This window comes from Brachionichthys hirsutus, chromosome 23 (genome assembly GCF_040956055.1).
Source record: "Brachionichthys hirsutus isolate HB-005 chromosome 23, CSIRO-AGI_Bhir_v1, whole genome shotgun sequence".
Lineage (NCBI taxonomy): Eukaryota > Metazoa > Chordata > Actinopteri > Lophiiformes > Brachionichthyidae > Brachionichthys > Brachionichthys hirsutus.
Genome location: NC_090919.1, coordinates 1,879,995 through 1,901,808, shown reverse-complemented (window position 1 = coordinate 1,901,808; position 21,814 = coordinate 1,879,995). Strand labels below are relative to the sequence as shown.

At 46.6% G+C, this 21,814-nt stretch overlaps 1 protein-coding gene across 1 annotated transcript in view; it reads right to left on the bottom strand.

The window, feature by feature from the left end:
- Positions 1 to 20,163, bottom strand: part of arap2 (ArfGAP with RhoGAP domain, ankyrin repeat and PH domain 2) — a 59,165-nt gene extending 39,002 nt beyond the window's left edge. The window contains exons 1-9 of the mRNA XM_068755708.1: positions 19,376 to 20,163; positions 19,010 to 19,092; positions 16,541 to 16,614; positions 16,211 to 16,272; positions 15,270 to 15,629; positions 14,707 to 14,776; positions 10,593 to 10,713; positions 6,996 to 7,189; positions 3,360 to 3,466 (exon numbers count right to left, since the gene is read on the bottom strand). Coding sequence (XP_068611809.1) covers positions 3,360 to 3,466; positions 6,996 to 7,189; positions 10,593 to 10,713; positions 14,707 to 14,776; positions 15,270 to 15,629; positions 16,211 to 16,272; positions 16,541 to 16,614; positions 19,010 to 19,092; positions 19,376 to 20,163 — 1,859 coding nt within the window. The remainder of the gene's footprint in view (positions 1 to 3,359; positions 3,467 to 6,995; positions 7,190 to 10,592; positions 10,714 to 14,706; positions 14,777 to 15,269; positions 15,630 to 16,210; positions 16,273 to 16,540; positions 16,615 to 19,009; positions 19,093 to 19,375) is intronic.
- Positions 20,164 to 21,814: the final 1,651 nt, after the last annotated feature.

Genomic DNA, 21,814 nt, shown 5'->3' with positions numbered 1-21,814 from the left:
CTACTCTTGCAGCAACGCATCCGCAGAAACGTGGTCGTGCATATGCTGGACGTAAAGAACCAGGAGAACTTTAAGAGAAGAACAGATTTTTCTAGTCCCCCTACCACAATAATTGAAACAAAATGTCTTGTGGGCATGAAACTCTGCAGGACACGTTTATTGAGGTTATTGCAAAAGCCAACTTTTTTCAATAAGAGGAAGCATGACTGGCCTGCAGAGCACTGTTTTAACCTCATCCAATATCTTTGGGATGAGGTCAAACACTGACTGTGGACCAAGACTTTTTGCCCAACATCAGTGTCCTACCTTAATACTGCTCTTGTGCCTATATGGGAGCAAATCCCTCCAGTTATCCCAAAAGGGAATAAGGAAATAGTGTGTGCCCATGTCATTTTATCCATATGGTGTCAGAGTTCCAAATAATGCAATACTTGATCAATTAAAACTTCTAGTGCAACCAGGTAGGTGAAATCTGATGGATTTTTTTGAATGTAGAATTTCGTACCCTGACAAAGTTCCAAGTACTTTTTGATGAGGGAAAGGTCTCAAAAGTAATATTCCAAGCTATAAAAAAAAAAACCACACATGTACGGTAAATGTCAAAACTGTTAACGCTGTCTCTCAATCCATCCATGTCTAACTCATTCGTTTCCCAGAATGAGGAGATCTGTCAATTAGAGTCTAACAAGCACTTATAAATATACATATCAGGGACAGTGGGAACAGGATTGTAATGAAGTAAAGTAGTATATATATCTCCAAAAATATTTCAAACTGCTCTGTTAAAAAAGTTAATCCGTCTACTCCATTTCAGACGGCCTACATGACCTTCAGAGTCTTCTCACACGGACCTGAAATCAGTCCCAACTCATGAAAATGTATTTTGTATGAAAAGTTAAACGGTGATTGAACTGGGAAATGCAATTTTGATTAACCGTAGCCGGACAGACTGTTTAAAATTCTCAGTTAAAGCTCGTTTAAAAATGTACTCCCACCAGCGGCCTTTGTCCTCGAAGCTGTGCTACCCTTCATACGTCATGTAAGGAAGGAAATCAAAGTTTCATGAATGTTAAACGTGTCGCCGGCTCCTCTTGCAAGAAGTCACTTGGGCGTTTGACACAGAAACATCATTCTTAGAAAAACGACCATTACCATGAGCAATCCCAGGATTTTAACATTTTAAACTACTGCAAAAAAAATGATTCTTTATTGTTTAAAGCATTGTTATGCTGTTTGAATGTGCAGCAAAAAAGAAGTAAATAATCTGGATTTCCTCTCGCCCTGATTGAAGGATCATATGTTGGTTAAAATTACAATGAATCAGATTTCAAATGAAAGCAAAAATACTGGGTTTTTTTCCAATGTCACAATGATACGATGGCGATGTAGAAAAGAAAAAGATGAAAGAAAACAAACCAGACAGATATGGATTGTCCTCAATATACCCCTCGAGCTTGACATTTATCTGCAGCTTAACTCGAGCAGAAGTACTTTCTGATCAAGAGCAGAAAGTTTTGTTCTTTCCTTTAAAGTTTTGTGTCTTTGTCTGGAACGTCTCCCCTCCTTCCCAGACTCATTGTCATTCCGTCTACTTCTCAAGTCGACGACTGCATCCACCACAGTGGGATGAACTGTCAGCCCGTTTAATAGCAGCAAAACAATGGAAAAGCTGATGCGAGTCTCCACAGCTTAAAGTCATTAGATGAGTTTCTCGCTAATCCCCACCTTGAGCAGGTTGGATACCGCTCCCAGGGCCACCAATCAAATTGATACACACACGCGCACACACACACACACACACAATGAAAGCCTTCCAGCTAGCACATGATCAAAACGATGGTGGACACACCCGAGCTCATTTTAATTCCGCCGGTTTTTGTTTCTCACAAAATGGCAATTACGTCCAGCATATTAACGAAGCTGCCAAACCACGGGACCATTAAGTTAGGTGACCCAAACAGATCGATTAGATATACAAAAGACAAGTTGAGCAGTGGAGGAGTGTGGGGGGTGTCTTTACAGAGGGCAACGTGCAAACACAGAAGGAGTAAATAAATGAATAAAACTAGCGAACAAGCGTGCACAAACAAGCCAGCATTGTCCGGGCAGCTGTGACGGTCGTATTCTAAATGGGTCATTAGAGCACAAACAAGCAGCGTTGCTCATTGATTGAGGGTCCTCGTGGGTTTAAGCCACCTGAAAGGCTCTGTGCTTTACAGACAGATACCTGCACAAAGCCTCCCGGGGGACATTTCATTAGAATTAAAAAAACAAAAACAAAAAACTCGCGTTCATCGTGTTTATCGCATCGCCTGATAATGGCAATGCTGTTTGAAGAGGGAACACAAAAATCCAGTCACAAGGAGCAATGTCTCATTAGAGCAAAGGAAAGCACGAATGGTAAAGCGAATGCTTCAAAAAAACAATTATAAAGTTAATTTAATAATTCAAACTCATTACACGAGAAACCTTTTTGAGTATTAATTTGAAAAAAGTTACAGTCCCCTCTTCGCTCAGGAGGAGCCTGATATTTGTTTTACCTTTCTGATTCATCGTCGGAGGTTTAAGATCATGCGATATTAAACATATGCGCTCCGTAGAGACTTATGAGCTATTTGCTTTTATGCATAAAACAGCTTCTCCATTTCAGCTGAGTATTGAAACTTTTTGGAGAATTTCCCCGTCAGGTTTTTTTTTTTAATGTGTCCACAAAATATCTCTTTGATGTGTCTTGCCTATAACAACAGTTAGATTGTGTATTATATAGTATTATGGGATTGCTGTTTACCCTTCTGTTTTAGCCGTCCCGTCACAGAGCTCCCGTCTGTGTCTTAAAATGCAAATGAGTCAAGTTGAGCCACACCGCTTTATTTAAGGGGGTGTGAATTTTCTTGCCAGTGCTTTGCTTCAGTGTGTGTGTGTGTGTGAGGGTTGGCAGATCAAATTCTGAGGACCTGTAGTGTCTCCTCCAGGTGCAAAGTGTACTATGAGGTCATAGTTCACCTCAAATCTGATTGGTGCTTCACAGTAAATAGAGTGAGATACAGTCTGATTTTAAACAAGCACAGACGTGTGTTGCAGAGTCAACCTGTTGAATGCAACCTTCTTTGGGAGGGGGGGGTCTGTGTTCATAAAGCCATTCCATCACTTCATATTTGTCTTTCAGATGATGGAAGACAGATAAATGCAGACAGAGTAGGCTACGGTTTAAGGTTTTGATCTGTGAGATCAAACAAAATGGGAACAATTCTGTCAGACAAGCGGACCTAAAAAGCAATATCATACATCACGCACACACATTCTGTTATAAATAGCTCTTTCGTGCGGAGGACTGTGCACACACGCCAGTGTAAACGCACCAGAAGCTCTTGAAGGGTGTGTTGATATCAAAGCTTCTGCGGTCCACGTCTTTGATGTTGGCAGCAGTCAGTTCCACCTCAGCAATAGCCAGACCGGCTTTATAATCCTGGCAAGCAAAGAGATAAGGGTTAATAGATTTAATACTAATTACCTTTGAGCGATCAATAGCACTCCCGTGGGTGTGTGTGTGTATGTGTCTATGTCAAGTATGCAGACAATTAGCTGAGCTTCTTGTGGAAGACTATGCAAAAACACACAAAACAAAGGAAACACTGAATCGGACCCAGAAATGGAAGAACCCTTTTCCTTCTACCATTATGGCCTGGAAGGAAAAGAGGAAGCAAAATGCGACACTATATTCATGAAAAGGACCCTACAAATGTGGAACGGGTCTCTTCATTAAAGTTTAAACTTCTTAATCGTGTGTAATTTGAATGACATTTTGCTCCGTTGAAAACAAACCAACACCACAGGGATGAAATCAGTGCAGGCTGCCTGACTGGCTGGTCGTCGCGTTAGACGTCAGAGGGGGCAGCTAAAAACAGTTCGTGACGCATCAACACACGCCGAAGAGTAATTGGCTTCTTCTGCATTGGACTGTGTCTGTTGGTGTGTTGAAGAGCTAAAACAGAGCCGGCGACAGTGAACGACATTGTGTCGGGTACGTGTTTGTATACCTGTGTGAAACTCCGAGGCAATGTGTGTCTGGGGAATCAAAAACCATGCCCGAGCTTTCTGCCTCAATGTTTTCTGAGGCCCATTTCAGAAATAGAGGTTAGATGCAGAGGCAGCGGTTTCCTAAGCTTCGCTATGACTCGGCATCCCGCCCCTCCGTTCTCCGCTTCGCCCTCAAACACTCACAGCAGTTTAGACCGTTTTCTATAGCCTTGAGCTGTGAGCCGGCTAGAAGACACAGACAGGAAGACAAAAGAAGTGCGTCTCCACCCACATGCGTACAAGCACAGCATCAAAACGGAGCGAAGAATAAAACCTACAGGCATCCAGTGTTACAGTACAGAAAAATACAACTCCGTGTTACACCATCACTGTGGCGAAGAGACAAAGCCAAAAAAAGGCATGAGTCAAATGTCGGGGGAGGGAAAGGTAGCCGGGATACAACATTTTTTGGTTGACGAGCACTGCTTGGGGATACATGGCAGAGCTGAGCTTAGACGTGTGTGTGTGTGTGTGTGTGTGTGTGTGTGTATGTGTGTGTGTGTGTGTATGTGCGTGTGTGTGTGTTATATATGTGCTGTTGGGCAGAGCGACGCCACATCTCTTGAAGAATTCCTCAACTAATTAGCCTCAAATAACTCAGCACAGCCAAATTTTGCAGATCGTAGCACGAAGACAAAATCACTTGGGCTTTGAACACTAGGATTTCCCAACCTGATGGTTCAGCTTTGTGCGGGCTAGTTCAATCGGGGCTAATGTTGTTAAAATCTCCATTTGACATCATTACCCCCAATTAGGTTACTTCAAGCAAAATTCCAGGACTGTGGTGAAAGGCAATTATTGTCCTCGCCTTCTGATCCTCAGAAGCATTTTTGCAGAATTAGGACGATTCCAGATCGGAAGGGGATGACATAAGAGATGGACAGGGAAGGAAACGGAGCAAAAGAGTGAGAAATGAGATAGGTGCATGCCTGGCTCAATGTAAATGCATGGGGGGGGGGGGGGGGGCAAAACAGTCACCTATACCGAATGACCCTCATCCCTCTCAGGCAGCCAATTAGAGCGCTGGGTGTTAGCAGCCGTCCAGCCCTCGCCACTCGTTACGTACCCAATATGTGCCGTGGCCTTCTGACCTTTCCAATTAATTCACCAAGGATGGATGGAAGGAGGGATGGGAAGACGCAAAGACATTAGAGGTAAAAAGTAACTCGGCCAATTAAAAGCGCCGAGGGGGAGATGGCGATAATGGAGCTTCCTGTGGGAAACGGGTAAAAAAAAACCCAGAGGAGCATTTCAGATGATAAAGTTCAATTTACTTATCGCCACATATTATAAAACAAATTAAAATACTTCGTAAACAGAGCCAATCAAACCAATCAGCTGGTGATGTGGGGGGACAAGACGTGAAACGGGCAACCGTGAGCGTGTGCGTGACCAGACCTCCTTTACCTTGGCGTTTAAATGACCTTAAATGTAGTTTCATCACAGGACTTACCGCCTGTGAGAAATGGAGTGGAGGTGTTGAGGGAGGAGCTGGGAGGATGATGTTTCCAATAGCTCGTTCATCATCTCAGATTAAATACTCCAGTCCACTGCGCTTGAACGGGCCAACGTTTTACCTCCCTCCATGCGCCCTCACTCTCCATTACGCTCTCCTTTTTCTTGCTCGTTTCTCACTCACGCGACCTCTGCATCGAAGCGTCCCCCTCCACCCATTGCACTTCATCGTTCCACTTCTGTATCTTTGTCTTTGTCTCTTACTGACTCGTCTTCCATTTGCTACCGCCTCTTCCTCGCCGCCAAATGCGAAGCCACCGCCGCCGCATTTATGTGAGGGATTTAGCTTGTAAACCGAATTAATACAATGAATTTGTTCTCCCTCTGATTCCCTCTATTCTGCTCGTCCTCCTGCTGTGTCAGATCAAGGAAGTGGAAATGTGTTGACAGAGAATTCTAACAAAGATGTTTGTCCACGCTAATGAAGAAAATAATGAAAGGCAAACAGCAAATATGAAATTCCGAGCGAAACAAAATGAGAGCTGAGGAGGAATCGGAACGAGTGGGATGTGTGAGCCATTATCTGATTGGCACACAAACGTGTGCAAAGCCATTTATGTAGAAGTATTGTGGCGGATATCTATCTTTTGCATCTCAGATGAGATATCTTGTTGCTAGGAAAGGAGTTCAAGAGTGTGAGCATGAGCTGCTCAATTAATTAAACTACACAGTTTCATATTATGAATCTAACATATCCACATTCAGCAAAATCCTTCCCGTCACATGTCCAACACTTCTAATAAGTATGCAAGTCACGCAGTATCTGTCAGAGGTATTAAATATCCCATTTCTCTGACAACCAGATTTGTGTGGTTTTAACTTGCTGAAAGTGAACAAGTGATTGGAAACTGCACTTTTTTAAAAACATGATAAGAGAAGTAAGCTGGCTAGCAGTGATAGCATTAGGTTTTAAAAATAAATTGTAGAACATTCACATTCATAGCCTGATCCATTCACCACTGGCAGTGGACCAGGCAAAAACTATTTCCTGGTCCACTCGCCATCCTCCTGAATCCTGCTAACAAATGCACAAACTAAAGGACGCAGATAAAAACACAATGTGTTATGCAAAAGTATTCAGAAGATGTATTTCCTTTACATCTTTTTAAAACTTGTCTAAACCTTTCATCGCTGGATTAGAGTGTTGGGTCAACTAAGAACACATTTCTTTGTTCCGCCCACTGGGACAACCTTATACCAACCAAAACCAGAGTGTTATATCTATATTTCAGTGAAGCCTGAAGCTTTTTCACCAATTATTTATATATATATATATATGTGTGTGTGTGTGTGTTCAAGACCATCTCTATATAATCAGCTTCAAAACTTAATATCTCCTTTTTTTCCCCCAAACAGGAAGCTGTCATCCTGTGGAGAGGAAGTCCCAGCGGTGTTGGAAGTACCTGTTCTGTTTTGCAAAGCCTGACTTTGCTTCCCGCCAGAGACGCCAGCACTCTGCCTTTGTGACCACGGAGCTCCAGCAAGCCTCGCTTGTTTGTGGAGGGGTGGCGAGGGAGGACGTCAGAGCGCGTCTGAGAGCTGCAGGCGGGAGGGCGGACGGCCGCCTGAAGAGCTTCCATCCACTCCTGGCGCTCCCCTGTGGGCACGTGCATGAGCAAGACAAAAGCCCAGAGAAAGAGAGGTAGGTGGGGAAGAGAATGACAGGGAGGGGGAAGGAAATCAAAAAAAGAAATATAGTCTTTAAATCAAATTATCGGGACAATTTGGAGTAATCAATTCGCCTAAGAAGGACAATCCCTGGACAACTCTGTTCCGGGGAGCAGTCTGAGACTGGCACTCCAGATGTTTAGCGTCTGTATAAATAGTTTGTCCTTGAACAAGACGGTTAATCCCTTTACTTATTTTGAATTAACGCGTTCTATCCAGGGTTTACGTTCAAACGGCGTGCACTCAAAGGACCTCTCGGATATCCTCCTCCACAACGTTTCAAACGGGCATAAAAGGAGGAATGAAACTGGCGCTGTCCGTTCCCACAACGCCAGAGAACTTTGTGCCATCAAAGCCGGCAAAGTGGAAACACAAGAGATACCAGAGGGTTGTGGAAACACGGGAACACACACAGATATCACAGGTTTTAAGAGGTAACAGATTCTAGTCATTGTAAAATACAAGACAAAAAGACAAGGAAAAGTTCAATTAAATGTGCTACTACCGTCCAAATACGAATAGCCACGATTCAATTCATTTCAGAAATGTTGTCAACGTGATTGTCATCAGAGACGAAATTCATTTTTGGATGCGCACAAATTTGAGCAAATAAGTGTGATTTTTTTCGATAAAGGGCCTGATGTCAAATCTCTGAATGCTGTAAAACAATCAAAGAGAAAGCGAGACAGAGAGTCAGAATTTAACTGCTCTGTATAATGTCTCGGGATTACCTTGACCTGGACAAAATAATTAGCATTCAAATTATAGCCAGGTCACCGTGATCAGAGCCGACTGATTGGATCATTTTTGTTTTTTTAAAGTCTTGTAATTCATCGCATCTTTGTGTTCTTACACAAGCTGTTCTCCTTTTCCACCGTGGGCTCGCGTTGCCCTCGGCGATGCACCGTTGTGTCCTCAAACCACAGAGCGGTGCAGGACGGCATGTCAATAATTCTGAGTCCAATGTCGACCTGACATTGTCTTAGACTTTAATTTAACTTTCTGCACCCATCGTCTTTGACTTTGCATACAAACATGCCCATCGTGTTTCCTCCTACACATGCCAACCCCCCCCCAAAAAAAAAATACTGTATCCACAGCCTGGTCCCAAACCCTGCCTGGTCCGGCTGCCCACCCCCAGATTCTTATGAATTTACAAAGAGCTGATATCAATAATGAATCCCTTCCTCAATTATTGACTGCTCTTTACATCACTAGGCTTCACTGTTGAGTTCCACCCTGCTTTCTGAGTTCCATTACCTATCCTTCGCTCACTTATTTGCCTGTTCATTTATTCAGGCCCTTCCTCGCGTCTTCCACTCTCCTCTTCACTTCCCAGACTGTCAATCTGACCTTAAGGAGAAGGGCTGGAGCGAGGAAGGAGGTGGGAGGAGTGAGGAAGACTTCAGAAACAGTGGCAGTGCCTATACGCCTGGTGTTAGCATGTGTGACTCGTGCACCTGGATGTATCTCGATATATGCTTCTATTCGGACGTGGATTCGGTCTCCACATGTTAAAACCTCCAGCATGGCTGCCAAAACTAGTTTCACTCTGTGTGCAAACATCACCGCTGCATGGTTATAAAAAGAATGCGTAGCTTCTCTCTCCCACTAAAGCCCGTCACCGCTTGTTAAGGGATATATGTATAGTCATTTGTTTGAAAGACTATTCTACTATGCACAGAGAGAGAGAGGAGGACACAGGCAGATAATTACTGTAAATGATGCTAGTACTAGCGATGGAACTGCGTCTGTAATGTAAAGGTAATGCAACCAAAAAGCTAAGAGAACTGTTGCCAACGCGTTCAGGATAAAAACTTCCTGACCTGAAAACCTGACGTGACCTATGTCGGCGTTATCCTTACGGGTTTGTCGTTCTGCACAAGAAGCCGAATGTATAAATGAAAGTACAGGAAAGGGAGAAAACTCGCCACGGGCTAGTAAAATGTGAAGTACTGCAACTCGAAGCGTGCAGCACAGATCAGACTTTATGCGCTGCCGATTTGACATTTCTGCAATCCTCCATTTTGTTGTACTCCCTACTTATTCTCTACGGCGCTCTCTTGCAGTCGTTCTTGTCACCTCCAACAAAACCAAACACTTGCTCAAAGGCAGCTGGTGAAAAGGCAACACCCAAAGCATCCAAATACAAATCATTCATATTTATTTGAGCCGCAGATCTCTTCTCCTCCCCCATTGCACATTTGTTTGCATCCCATCCTCCTCTTTGTCTTGACCATTTTCCATCAGTCGCCGCCGCGTCTCTTCTCTTTCTTCTCACCCCATTGTTACCAGCATTCTCTCCCCGCCTCGCTCTTCTTCCCTTCCTCTATGCCCTTCCTCCCTCCTTCCATTTTTCCTCTCTTCATCTGACAGTACCTGAGGGAAGAGGCCACCTGCGGACCAAATGGAGAATCAACCGACAGCTGTGTGCACACTCTCTCTGGTGGCCTTCAATTATTCACTCACTTCTCCCTCCGTTTCCCTCCCTCCATTTTCTCTTTGCTCTTTTCATCTCTCCCTGTCGACAGTGCCTTCATCTGTTGCTTTTTTTTTTTTTTGCACCAAGCCTGCATGTCTGTCTTTGTTCATCTCTTTTATTCCCTCATTTAAATCCTTCCTGCTCTTGTTCCTTCGATGCCCTTCCTCTAAAAGTCCACGCCGGATGCCTTCAACACTTTTCACCGACTCATCTGACTATCATCCGTCCATCTTCCCCCCCTCGCACCCCTAGCGCATCAGCCCAGAAGCTCCTTACCTTAACTCCACTAGCTAACCCCTTCAATGCCCCCCTTCTACTCATGTCTTCCTCTTCCTCGCGTGTTTCGCCAAAGACTGATGACTCTTCGCCACAAGGCGAGTGGACCTTTTTAAAGATGCATGAGGTGACGAAGCCAAGTTTTCTCCTCTCCTCCTCTTCTCTCCATCCTTACCAACCCTTTCTTGTCTACATGAGGCCTCTCACCAACCTCGGGCAGTCGCACAGCAGCTCCAAGCCAGATAGCCGTCTCCCATCACAGGACGAAGTGGTGCGTGACAATCGGCCAGCAGATGGCGTGATAAATGACGCGGTTGAAGACCCGCTTGTCGTAAACAGAGAAAATAATCTGATATGAAGATGCAGCAATTAGACAGGGAGGAGAGGGGAGGTTGCCGATAGTCTGTATCGCGCATCACCTCATCAAGTAAAAAGCATGTATGAAATGTCACTAAGGTCCTAGGCCACACCCACTTCAAACGTACAAGGTGAGACAAGGAAGCAGACAGTCCCGCAGATGACTGCAAAATTCAGAACACATAATAGAAAAGCCTGAATGATGCGCTTGATTTACCTTCCCTCTCAGCCCGGAATGTGAAGGTTCGGAGGGGGGTGACAACCTCGAACTTGTTGTCGCCGAGTCCTCGCACCTGTTGGATAGCGCTGACCAGGATCATACCTTTGGAGTACATCTCCTAGAACAGAGAGGTAGAGAGCTGCTAAAGCGCAGACACAGAGCTCCCGCGCATGCTAATAACGCTCTGGCGTTGTTGTTGTTGTATTCGTATTATCTGCATATGCAGAACAGCAGTAATTGTTTTCAAATGGCCCCTTTTGCATCGCTACAGGAGTAATTCCGAGTGGGATTATGTTCCGTTTCAAAACGCCACCGACGGACAATCTCATTAAACTCAAGCTACATCCCATCAATGCTGCATTAAATCGATTTGCAGAAATACGTTCCCTTTCAAGGACCAACTTTGATAAATGGCACAGAGCTTTCAGACTAGAAGAATTTTCAAGCGCCACGCTGTTAAGCCTCCCGTGATCCTTAAATTCTGCACAAACACACACACACACACACACAAAAATGTGGCATTAAAGAAACCCCAAACAGGAAAAGACAGCCTTGTCATTTGGGTGTTGGGTGGGAGATGCGTCTACAAGTGGAAACTTCTCACATATTTAGGAGAGACAGGCACGGTGCTGGGGATTTGGGCAAAGCACAGGAAGTGCTTGTTGGGTAGAGCGGGACTGGGCCGTGTTGTTTCATTACCCCCACGTTTTCCCCCAGCAGCTCTAGCGGAGGCATCCAAATAAAGAGGACGATGCACTGGAGGCTTCGTGACCCTCTTTACAGCCTCCCTTGATAATGGCAATTAAAATACTGGGTCATTGTCAATGTGAAGACGAGATAGAACGTGCAAACGAGGGGGAAAAGGGATCCTCAATATAATCACAGACAGAAGGGAACCACCTTTGAGTCCGTCTCGGAGGAGAGGATCTGTGTGCCTTTAACTTAGCTGCAAAAACGCTAGCCTTACTTCTTTAGGGGGGTGAAAGCGAGTCCGCCGCTATGAATAAAGCGGCTGCAGACATTGAATTATTCATGTCAATAATGTCATCAGCGTAAAGTTAGAAGAAGAAGAAGAAAGACGCCACTTTTTTATGATCTGCAATATAATTGTGGTCAAAATGGTTGTACCGCCGGCATCATTTCCTGTGAAGTGTGTGAGGAAAGGAATGAAAGGATGAATGAGGGGCAAGTAAAAAAAAAAATAGAAGTGAACTTCTGACTCTCTCTGGCAATTCTTAATTAAGCCAAGTGACCTTGACGTCCACAGAAGCCTATTTCTAGAGACCGAACGTCCAAAAATATACCGGCCGGCAGAGTCGGTGGGAGAGAGAGAGAGAGAGAGAGAGAGAGAGCCGGGGCGGAGGAGAGGATGGATGGATGAATGTGAAGGAATACAAAATTCTAAAAAAAAAATAAAAAAAAAGAGGAAATTAGGTTAGTGTGAAAGGCCAAGGAGGGGGCCGGCTGGAAGAAAATGGAAAGATGCAAAAAAAGAAAGATAAAAACAGTGGAGGGAATGTAGAATTCCATTATCAAGAGGAGAGCGAAAAAAGATGTGTGTGTGTGGGGGGGGGGGGGGTGATAGACATCCGTGGCAAAAAGAAGATGCTTTTTGCCCCCCCCCCCCCCCCCTCCTACTGAATCAGAATTAACAATGGCAAGAAGGGGCACAACCTAATTACAGCTCCCTCCACATTTCTCTCCCTGGGAGTTTCTCTGTCACTTTTCCTCTCTAAATTTAGACGGGAGGAAGGTGAAGAGGAGAATCTAGGTGTGACGGTAAAGCTGAGGCAGCTCGGTGGGAGAGCGCTGATAATTATCCCTCTGCAACCAGTTAATGGTCATTTAATCCTATATTTGGGGTTATCCGTGCATCGGTAAATACTGATGGCAGAGTCGGCGGGGGGGAAACGATGAAGAGGAGGTCAGAGGAAGATGGAGGACTCCACCTACAGATAGAATGTTTATAGACTGTCAATGAGGCCCAACTATCTCTCTCCCTCCAAACACCGATACACCCGACTCGCCTCGCTCTGCCAAACGTCTCCTCCACCCTCTTTTCCCCGCACTCTTCACCTCCCCTCCGGCTTCAAACTCCCTCACTCCTTTCACTCCGGTTCCCCCCCCGTACGGCCGCTTCTCATTCCAACCTCCCCAGCATTTGTCAACCCGTGTCATTTCAGGGGGGGGCGGTGTCGCGCCGGTTTTTCCTGGCAGAGAACCCGTCCGCCTCGGACGTTTCGTTTCATTTTCAGAAACAACTCTGTAAACTTGAGGAAACAATTAAAAGGCAGAGCAACGTGCGCTAAAGCCGGCGATAATGGAGGCGCCGCGTGGAGGAAACAGGGAGGCGAGTGAGACGGTGGGAAGAGTTTTAGCAACGGCAGATTTTCAATGGAGGCACGAGGACACCAGCTGGTTTGAGCGGAGAACTGCAGCCAAGGGCAACAAGGCTTCCTTGTTTCTCTCAGCAGAGGATTTGTCATCGCAGTACTGTCTGATCCAGAAAGGAATGTATTCCACGCCATTATTAGATTCATTTTCTGACCTCGGGTGACCCTACGTGGGGAAAAACGGGAACTTTAAATCACAGCCAGTGGAATTCAATCAGAATTTATTCTCATACGTTTCTCTGAATGAGCGAGTCTTGGGTTTCAAAGCACGAGCAGATGCAAATTATATACTTGAGGTGTCGTCCTGAAGATGAAAAAGAAAAAATAAGAACACTCCAATAAGGATCATGCATCCTTGAAAGACTGAGGATGAAGAGCTTTCAGAATGCGAAAGCTGTGCAGACAGAAATACAGACAATAAGACGGACTGATACGCTGATCCTAAAAACCTCCTCTTCCCTGGAGCTAAACTCCAGACACACACACACACACACACCCCATAGACGACACCTCAGGACCACAGCTCTCTCCCCAGTCAATCCTCGCGTTGACGAAATCAGGCGAAATGTGTGATTGATAAGACGGATTTGGACGCGACGCCGCAGTGTGACAGAGGATTCTGTTGCTCTCCCACGCCGCCGCCGCGCCGGCGATGACGACATCACTGCGGCCAGAGACTTCCAAGCTGCTCCCATTATTAAGTGCGATTACTTTTGTCTGGGGTCGACTGATCCCCACAGGGTTCTAAACTCCGGGGCGAGTTATGAGGACGTTCAAAGGTGAAGACGAAGAAGAAGAAGCAGCACGGGAACGCTTCAGTGAGGAAATCGGCAGTAGACTCAATGAAGCCAACGTCGAGAGCGTCACCTGATAAAGAGAGCAGTGAACGCGACGGAAAGAGAGGAAAAAAAAGGAAAAGCAGGGGAACAAGCGCGCCTGGAGAGCTATAATTGCTCAGTGATTAACGGGCCAGCGTCAGACAGCTCCCACGTCATTGAGACGCCGCGTGCCGCCGGGCCCTTGGACCGGGGGGACCGGGGGGACCGGGGGAACCGGGACCAGCACTCGTCTGTTTGTTCTTGGTCCAATACATTTGTAACATCAAAGGCAAATCAGACTTCGTTTTATCGGCCATCTCGCCTCCAACTTTTGTCACCCCTCCATTTGATGCATTTTCAACCCCCATACTCCCGCCCCGCCCAAACCATTTCTCCCCCCCCCCTCCATCCTTCCCTCTCTCTCTCTCTCTGATGATGATGATAAGGCAGGCAACACACTAAGCAAAATTTCAAACTCAACTGTCAGACTGAAGGAGAGTGAAGAGAGGTGCAGAGGGAAGGAAATGCTTAGGGAGGCAAAAAGAGACCCCCCCCCCCGCCCCGCCCCCCCTTCTCCTGGTCCGGCGCCAACATTGATGTACTTTACTCTATAGCCGGACGGGCCTGCCACGCATTGTGTAATGTTGCTCTGTCCTAGCCCCCATTTTTTACGCTGCCAAGCTAATGATGATGACGACGACATGATGGCCGGAGAACACTTAGGACTTGGCTCGGCTACTTGCAGTATAGATTTCTGGAAATGGTGGGGGGGGGGGGGGGGGGTAATGAAATTGCCTTTCGCACGTGGATGTCGGTGTGCCAGTAGATCGCCGGAGGAAGGAACAGCTGTGTGGACCAGCGAAAGTGTTTCCCCCCCCCCCCCCCCCCTCCCACACTTACCTTGTCATTGTTGTAGTAAAATAGACACTCCCCGTCCAATCTCACCCACCTCCTCTGGAAGACGCAATTTCTGCAAGGGGGACGAGACAAGCGTTAAATTCACCCGACTCCTCCCTCATCCGACATGCAAGCCAGCTAATTACTCCCTGCCCTGAGGAGGTACTCACATTTCATCAAGAGTGCCATTCATTCATTTTTTGTCAAGAGTTGCATCAGCAGCTGTCAATTAGCATAATCAAAACAAATGGCCACTCTCGTTCCGAATATTCAACAGCCTGGGGGGGGCAGTTTGCCAAACCTGCACATGTGGTCACGCCGGTGAAGTGCGTACGAGGAGGGGGTAAATGATTGATGGCGCTGGTTTGGAGCAACAGTGTCACCCAGAGACTCGAGACGGAGGCTGCGATATCGCCACGCATTGCGGGTAGGGCTGCTCAAGCTTCGCCGTCTCAAATTGTCAACAAATTGTTGACAAAAGTAAGAGATGCACAGAGAAGCTGCAAAGAAAGAAAGAGGAAGCCGCCATGGATCATAGCAAGAAAATAAAAACTACTGACACCTACCCTTGAGGCGACAATTTGTCCAGCCAGCCGACTCTGACAAGCCGGTCTTTGGGAGTTCCGTAGAAGCAAGCGTATGGAGAAATATGAGGCAGCACGTTCTGGGTTTGACCCCCCCAGGCATTGGCCTCTGCAGAGTAGAGTTCACACTCCACCATGTTTAAAGGCCCATCCTTAGGCCCGGAAGCATGACCCTCAGGGATCGCTGCAAAACTTTGGTCCGAACCGACTCGCGACAAAATGCTAGCGCAGTCTTCCACCGTCGAGTATTCCTCTTTGTCGAGGTCTGGGACGGTTTGAGGAGGAGGAGGAGGAGGAGGAGGAGCGTCTTCCTTCGGCTCCTTCTGCTGAGGCTTCTTTCTCCTGCAGGAGCAGGGATCAAGTTAGAGACTTTTCTTTTAGCAGTAACAAAGTAAGTGATAACAAACATAAGTTACACCCGAGAAGATTCTATTTGTTTCTTCCAAGTGTCATGCATGACGCTCAGCGATTAGGTTAGCTTAGCATGGAGGCAAAAAAAAAAAAGACAGTTCAGATTAAAGCATACAGACCTAAAAGTGTTATTGATCATATCTAAAGATTAGTGAATAAACAGACTTCCTGTTGAGGGAAATTAATAGCCGCCCGGCCAGTTGACCTCTGTTATATTAATAATTTCAGTAAAAAGAAATGAAAGTTGTGCTTGACTGATATATTGTCTTTTATTTGGAGCACAAATTCAGACAATGGCGTGATTGAGATCTTTTCTTCTTCTGCAGATTAGCTTGCCTCATTAGCCTCAAATCTGTTTTGGATTTGCTCGATCTGATAACATCAGAGCAATTTATAAAGTATATAGATGTAGATAAGCAGATGAGATCATTACGCAGTAAACACGCACGCTGCTTGTCCTAATGAGGGATCGCTGTAAACACATAGAGCTCCATCACATCAGGACGTCTCACCTGTGCTTCGGTCTCAGCTTGTCCTTCATGCCCTTGCGCAGCCCTTCTTTAGCACCTTGATGCTACAGAGCACAGAGGAGATTAGCATCTGATGAAAATAAAGCGTCCATCTTTCAGTTAGACGCCGCTATCGTGTTTCTACAAAAAGAAAAGCTGCGCTAACTTCACCGGCGAGCTGACATTTCCATTAACCTCACGAGGGCGAAGTGTAACCAGGCTGGGGGCTGAAACGCTGCCGATTGTGTTGACGAGCAGAGAAACGCCTGATCCCTTCTGGTAGGGTGCGATTCACCGTCTAATAGTGGGAGTGTGCGCCGCCGTCCGTCTTACCGGAGTGCTTTCGGGGTCGTTGTGCAGGAACATTTCTCCGTAGGGAGCGATAGGCATCGAGGATCTTTGAAGTGCTTGAAAAGGACACAAAGACAGCACAACAGCGATTTGTCCCCACCATTAAACCCTGCTGGACGAAGTGTGAAGGCCTTAAAAAAATGGCGCATTAAAGTAAGGAGCTTAACAGGACTGTTACAGTAAAATCAGCCGGATGTTATAGCGCCCTTTGATTAAATCACCGCACTCCAATCCAAGTAAGCAATAACCCAATTAAGTTTTGTCTCTCCGCCTCGGCCTGTTTCCTGCCCAAGTGGGGGTTTTATTCTCCTCCGTCAGGCCATTTTTCTGCCTTGGCTCCTGGGGGGGGACGCACCGATGGTCGGTGGCAGAAAAGACAAAAAACGAAGAGGCGACTCCGTCCAGACAGCATTAGTCTGAAGGCCCGAGGGCCACCCTCCATGAACTACATCCTGTCGCAGTGAAAAATGACACCACCCTCTCCTGAGGACCAGGATTGCTAGAACTATCATAGGGGGGGGACAAAGAGACGAGAGGGACGAGACGTCTTTAAACAAACGCAGATACGAAAGGATGGACGGCTAACGAAGAGCGGCGACGATGCAAATGTGTTTCAAAGGCTTGCTTCTGAACAACCGGTCCTGGTTTTAATGATTCTATCACTCCTCTGTGTTGTTTCTGTCACACGTTTAACATTTTAATGCACATATTGGTGCATTGTGATTAAAAAAAAACAAAAAACGTTCACCGTAACTGTAGTGCTGATTATTAAAGCTTAGCATAAATTTCCAAAGAGCAAAAAAAGTAGCCGAAACCGGCTGTTTCTCCCTCTTATTAAATTATTTTAGATATACATTTTTTACCTTTGGCACAGAAATGGATAGGCATATAAAAAAAAAAAGTTTCATATTTAGAGCTAGTTTCGTGACCTACAATTGGAACTTTTTTTACTATTCCAGAATAATTCAGGAGTCTGCTTTGCTGCTGAAGCACCAGACAGACACGTGTTTTCTCAATGAGATTTTCGTTGTGAAAGAAAATTATTTTCACGAGGTGTTGAGGGGGGGGGGGGGGGGGGCGTTAATTTAAATTCCGTCGGCGTCTAATAGCTCCAATCATTCAAGGGGCATACGCTGCATGTTGTTTCAAATTCGGTATCTCATCTCAGAGTAACATCTTCAAATATGCTTGGTGAAAATAATGCGTCAAAAATTCCTTGCTGTGAGGGGAGAACCAGCTCCCCATTTCCCTGCTGTGGGACCGCCTTGGCTTCCTGTCTTCTTCCGTCTCTCAGCCTGTTTTGCATCCATCTCCCTCTTCCTTTCCTCCCAACCCACCTCACACTGTCTTGTTCCACGCAGATGGAAAGCTGGAAAAACAAGGCTTACCAAGAGACTTCCGCAGTATAGGTACACGCTGCAGGGAAGGAGAGGGGAGCTAAAGCTAAAGAAAAGAAAATAAAGAAGAGCGGCGGGGAGGTAAAGTGTAGAAAATGGATGTAAAACTGTTGATTTGTTCACAGCAAGGGAAACTTTCTCTTTATGGTCTAACAGTCAAAAATCATATGATAAAAAGGGTTTTAAAAAATGACGCATAATATAAGTTTATATGGAAAAGAAACAAATTTTCAATCGTGTCTCGCCCGCTGTTGCAAAAAACGATCCCCTGTAAAAAGAGAAAAATACAGAAGTTGTGGTTCTGGTGCAACTTTATAAGACATCCTGCCGACAAAGAATGTCAAAAGACCTGAAGAGAGAGACACGATGAGCAGGGTGAGCCGGTGGGGACATGGTAAACGAGATACAGGTTTCAGTTCGGGTGTGGGAAACCCAAGGAGAGCTGCTAAACGTGTTTTCATTGTGAAAACAGAAATAAGCTGCTGCGCAAAAAGTGGAAAAATAACCAATTGAAATTCGGAATAGATTATAAACTATATAACGCAGGCGCTTCATCCATCCCTGAGACAGCCACGCTGTCAATCCGTGGGAAAGACTGACACTTATTCATACCGACCGTCGTCACGGAGAAGCTCCACATAATCCTGGGAGAGCGCATCCGCCTCGGCTCAAAAAGCAGCTTATGTAGTCTCTCGTCAAATGAGACACGACGAATGAATCCAGCAAGGGAGAAGGGGGGGGGGGGACTTTAAAAGTACCTGTACTGGTTGTAACAACATTGGGAAAAAAAGGGCGACACAAATAAACACCAAGTTCACACCGAGGGACAAGATGTGAGGGAGCGTGTTCCCGAGGAGATTGTGCGCTTGAAACGGGGAGACGCCATTTCCCACGATTCACCCCAACCCACCGATATGCTACCCTCAATCTCCTCTCCTCTCCTCTCCTCTCCTTCCTTCCTTTCATCCGGGCAAACAAGAGCGCCGCCGACTCGACTACCGGAATGAAATATTCATGGCAGAGATGAAGCGGATGCAGCTGAAGGGCTGCGTACCTTTCTGTGTGCCGTTTGCGCCGCTGAGACCTTCTGAGCCGGTTAGCTGTTCGGCGCCGGTTGCTTGCGCCGGCGGTGGCGCGCTCCTGAGGAAGAGGAGATATCAACGAATTAGAACCTCCGATGCAGCGCGTGGGGAAAATAGGGAACGCCATTTAGACGTAAAAAAAAAAGAAAAAAAAAAAGGCCTTCAGAATATGAAGACGTGAGACTCTGGAAGTTACTTTACCGGTGGAGAAGTTCAAAAATGTGGATTTACAGGATGTTTAAAAAAAAAAATGTGCACGCTCAGGAGGTGTGGAAATGTGAGATTTGTGTTGCTAGCAGACGGTTAGCGACGCTCCGAGAATGTGATTGGAAGTTCACCTGGCCTGGAGCGCCGTTACGGTCTGGTCTGGAATTTCGGGAACGGGCCTGTGCCTCAGCCGGTAGGAGCGGGTCCGCTTGGCGCCTGCGGCGACCTTCGAACTGGGTTGTGTCTCATAGATGGAGTTTTCCACCATCCCCCCACTCAAACCCCCGTCGTGGTCAGGATCTTCAGCGGGACGAGGGAGGGGGTCGGGGTTAGACGGCGAGGCGTCCTCTGGGGAGACCTCCCAGTCTGAAGGCGTTTCGGTGATGGAGAAGGACTCGCTGCTGCTGCTGCTGCTGCAGGAGGACAGAGAGGCTGGGATGGAGGCATGTTCACATATGGATTCTGGGATGTTCTGCTGGTTATTCCGGGCCAGTCGGGGTCGACCGCTGTCCGGAACGCTCTCCATTTCTTCTGCCAGATGTGCTCCTGGAGGTAAAGTCTGACTCCCCTCTAAATCGTACTCCTTGTCCGTCGGCTGGCGGTGCTGGAACGAGGTCATCCTTTTTTTATCCACCAGGACGGGAGGCTTCCTCCATCGCCTCCCGTTCTGCTTCCCTCCCTCTCCGTCATCCTGTTCATCGCCTTCCAGGATAATCCCGAGGGCTTCCAGACTACGAAGGACGCGTCTGCGGTGGCCGGTCGGCAACACCTGCAGCTCCAGGAGCCGCTCATCGGTGAGCTCTTTGCAATGTTTCAGGGTTTCGTAGCCTCCTTGCTGGAAACACGGGACATACTGTGGGAGGCGGAGGTGGAGCAGCCACTCCACGACCTCCTGGCAGGGCTGTGGAGTCTGCGACATCTTGTCTCACCTCTGTTGCACAGGGGGAAGCTTCCGCAAATCCCAGCTTTGACCTATGAACGCGAAGAAAAAGCCTTCAAATCTCTCTCTTTTTGTGTTTGGAAAAGAGTCACGCTAAGTCAAGGTGAGAGTCTCCTGGTCGTAGCTTCATATTCACACACACACACACACGTTTCAGCCGTCTATTTTTCGGAAACATTCCCCCCCCGCGCATGCGTCGGTACGTTCAACACGACAGTAAGCAAAGACGAAACGTCCGCTTCTACTTTTGGGTTGCAAACCTTGCAGCGCCAACCCGGGGGGGACACGAAGTGTTACTTCTTCTTTCAAGTACAACACGATCCATCCAGCGTGCATGCGACGATGCAACACGCACCACAAATCACTTGTGTGTCCCAGATAGCGACAAAAAAATAACGCAGCTTTAAGCAACACCCGTGTCCTGCAGCGTTCGCGTGCACGGACAGCCAGGAGAGACGCATGCCAACACACACACACACACACACACACACACATCCAGGAACGATCAACAACATCCAACGTGTGCAGATAAACAGAACCGCATAGCACATGGGTGACATAGGAAGGGTCTGATTATGCCAAAAGGTGTAAGGCACGTTCCTACGGCCTGCCTGCACAAGAGAGGCCTGTGACGTCATGTCCCACCCACCTGATCACACCACAGGTATGGAGCCTACATAAACAGCACACGCCCACTCTGTAGAGACCCCACCCCTTAAGGAGCAAAGTCCAACTTGCTTTCTTTTCTTATCTTTTTTTTTTTTTTTTTTTTTAACAAAATGGCAAACACTTTGCAAATTTGAGCTTCAGGCTATTTACAGTGTCGAGGTTAAAGTCAATAATATTTACCTTGAGAAAGTCATTTAAAGCTTAGTGCAAATCGTGTCGGGTTTCATTTAAAGCTTAAGGCGTCGCTTCGGTAATTAGTGTGAATAACTATTCTATACTTAATGAAACATAAACAAATAAAGAGCGGAGAGAGCTCGTTTCACTTTACCTTCCTTGCTTTACCTTCGTCTTTTTTTTTTTTTATCCCCTCCGGAGTCTGACGCAGTAAATAAAAAGCGAAATTAAGACAGCTTCCGTCGGTCTCGTGCCAACTTCAAACGCGAGTGCTAAACTGAGCTGATGACGTAGCACGTGATCCGTGCGTGCACCGCGCCGGTTGTCCTGCGTCATCCGCAGCAGCGGCAGCAGCGGGCTCCGCGCTTTTTGTCCAGATTCCACGCTATTCCACGCACTTTCCCGTCGCGGGTTCTCTCATCACGCCGCTGCAGATGCTTCTCGACTTCCCGTCCTGTCTGTGTCAGTCGTCAAAAGCCGGAGCTCCTTTCCACGCCCACTCCGCGAGTTCGATGGGGGCATTAGTGGCATCTTTAAAAGCCACTCAAAAGTGCAAAATGTAATTTGTGGTGAAACACGCACCCTGCGTGGGTGGGTGGACTGGAGCGTTGTCTGAGTGGATTCTTAGGAATAAGGATGGTTGACTCATTCTATTCATCAGTGTTTGAGTGGATGAACAAAGACATTTATTATTCTTGGTTCTGGTTGGGATAAATGGACATTTTGTCCTCGGTGCAGGTGTGTACTTCGCGTGGGTCCATTTTAACTACGTCTCAGTATTGTTTGA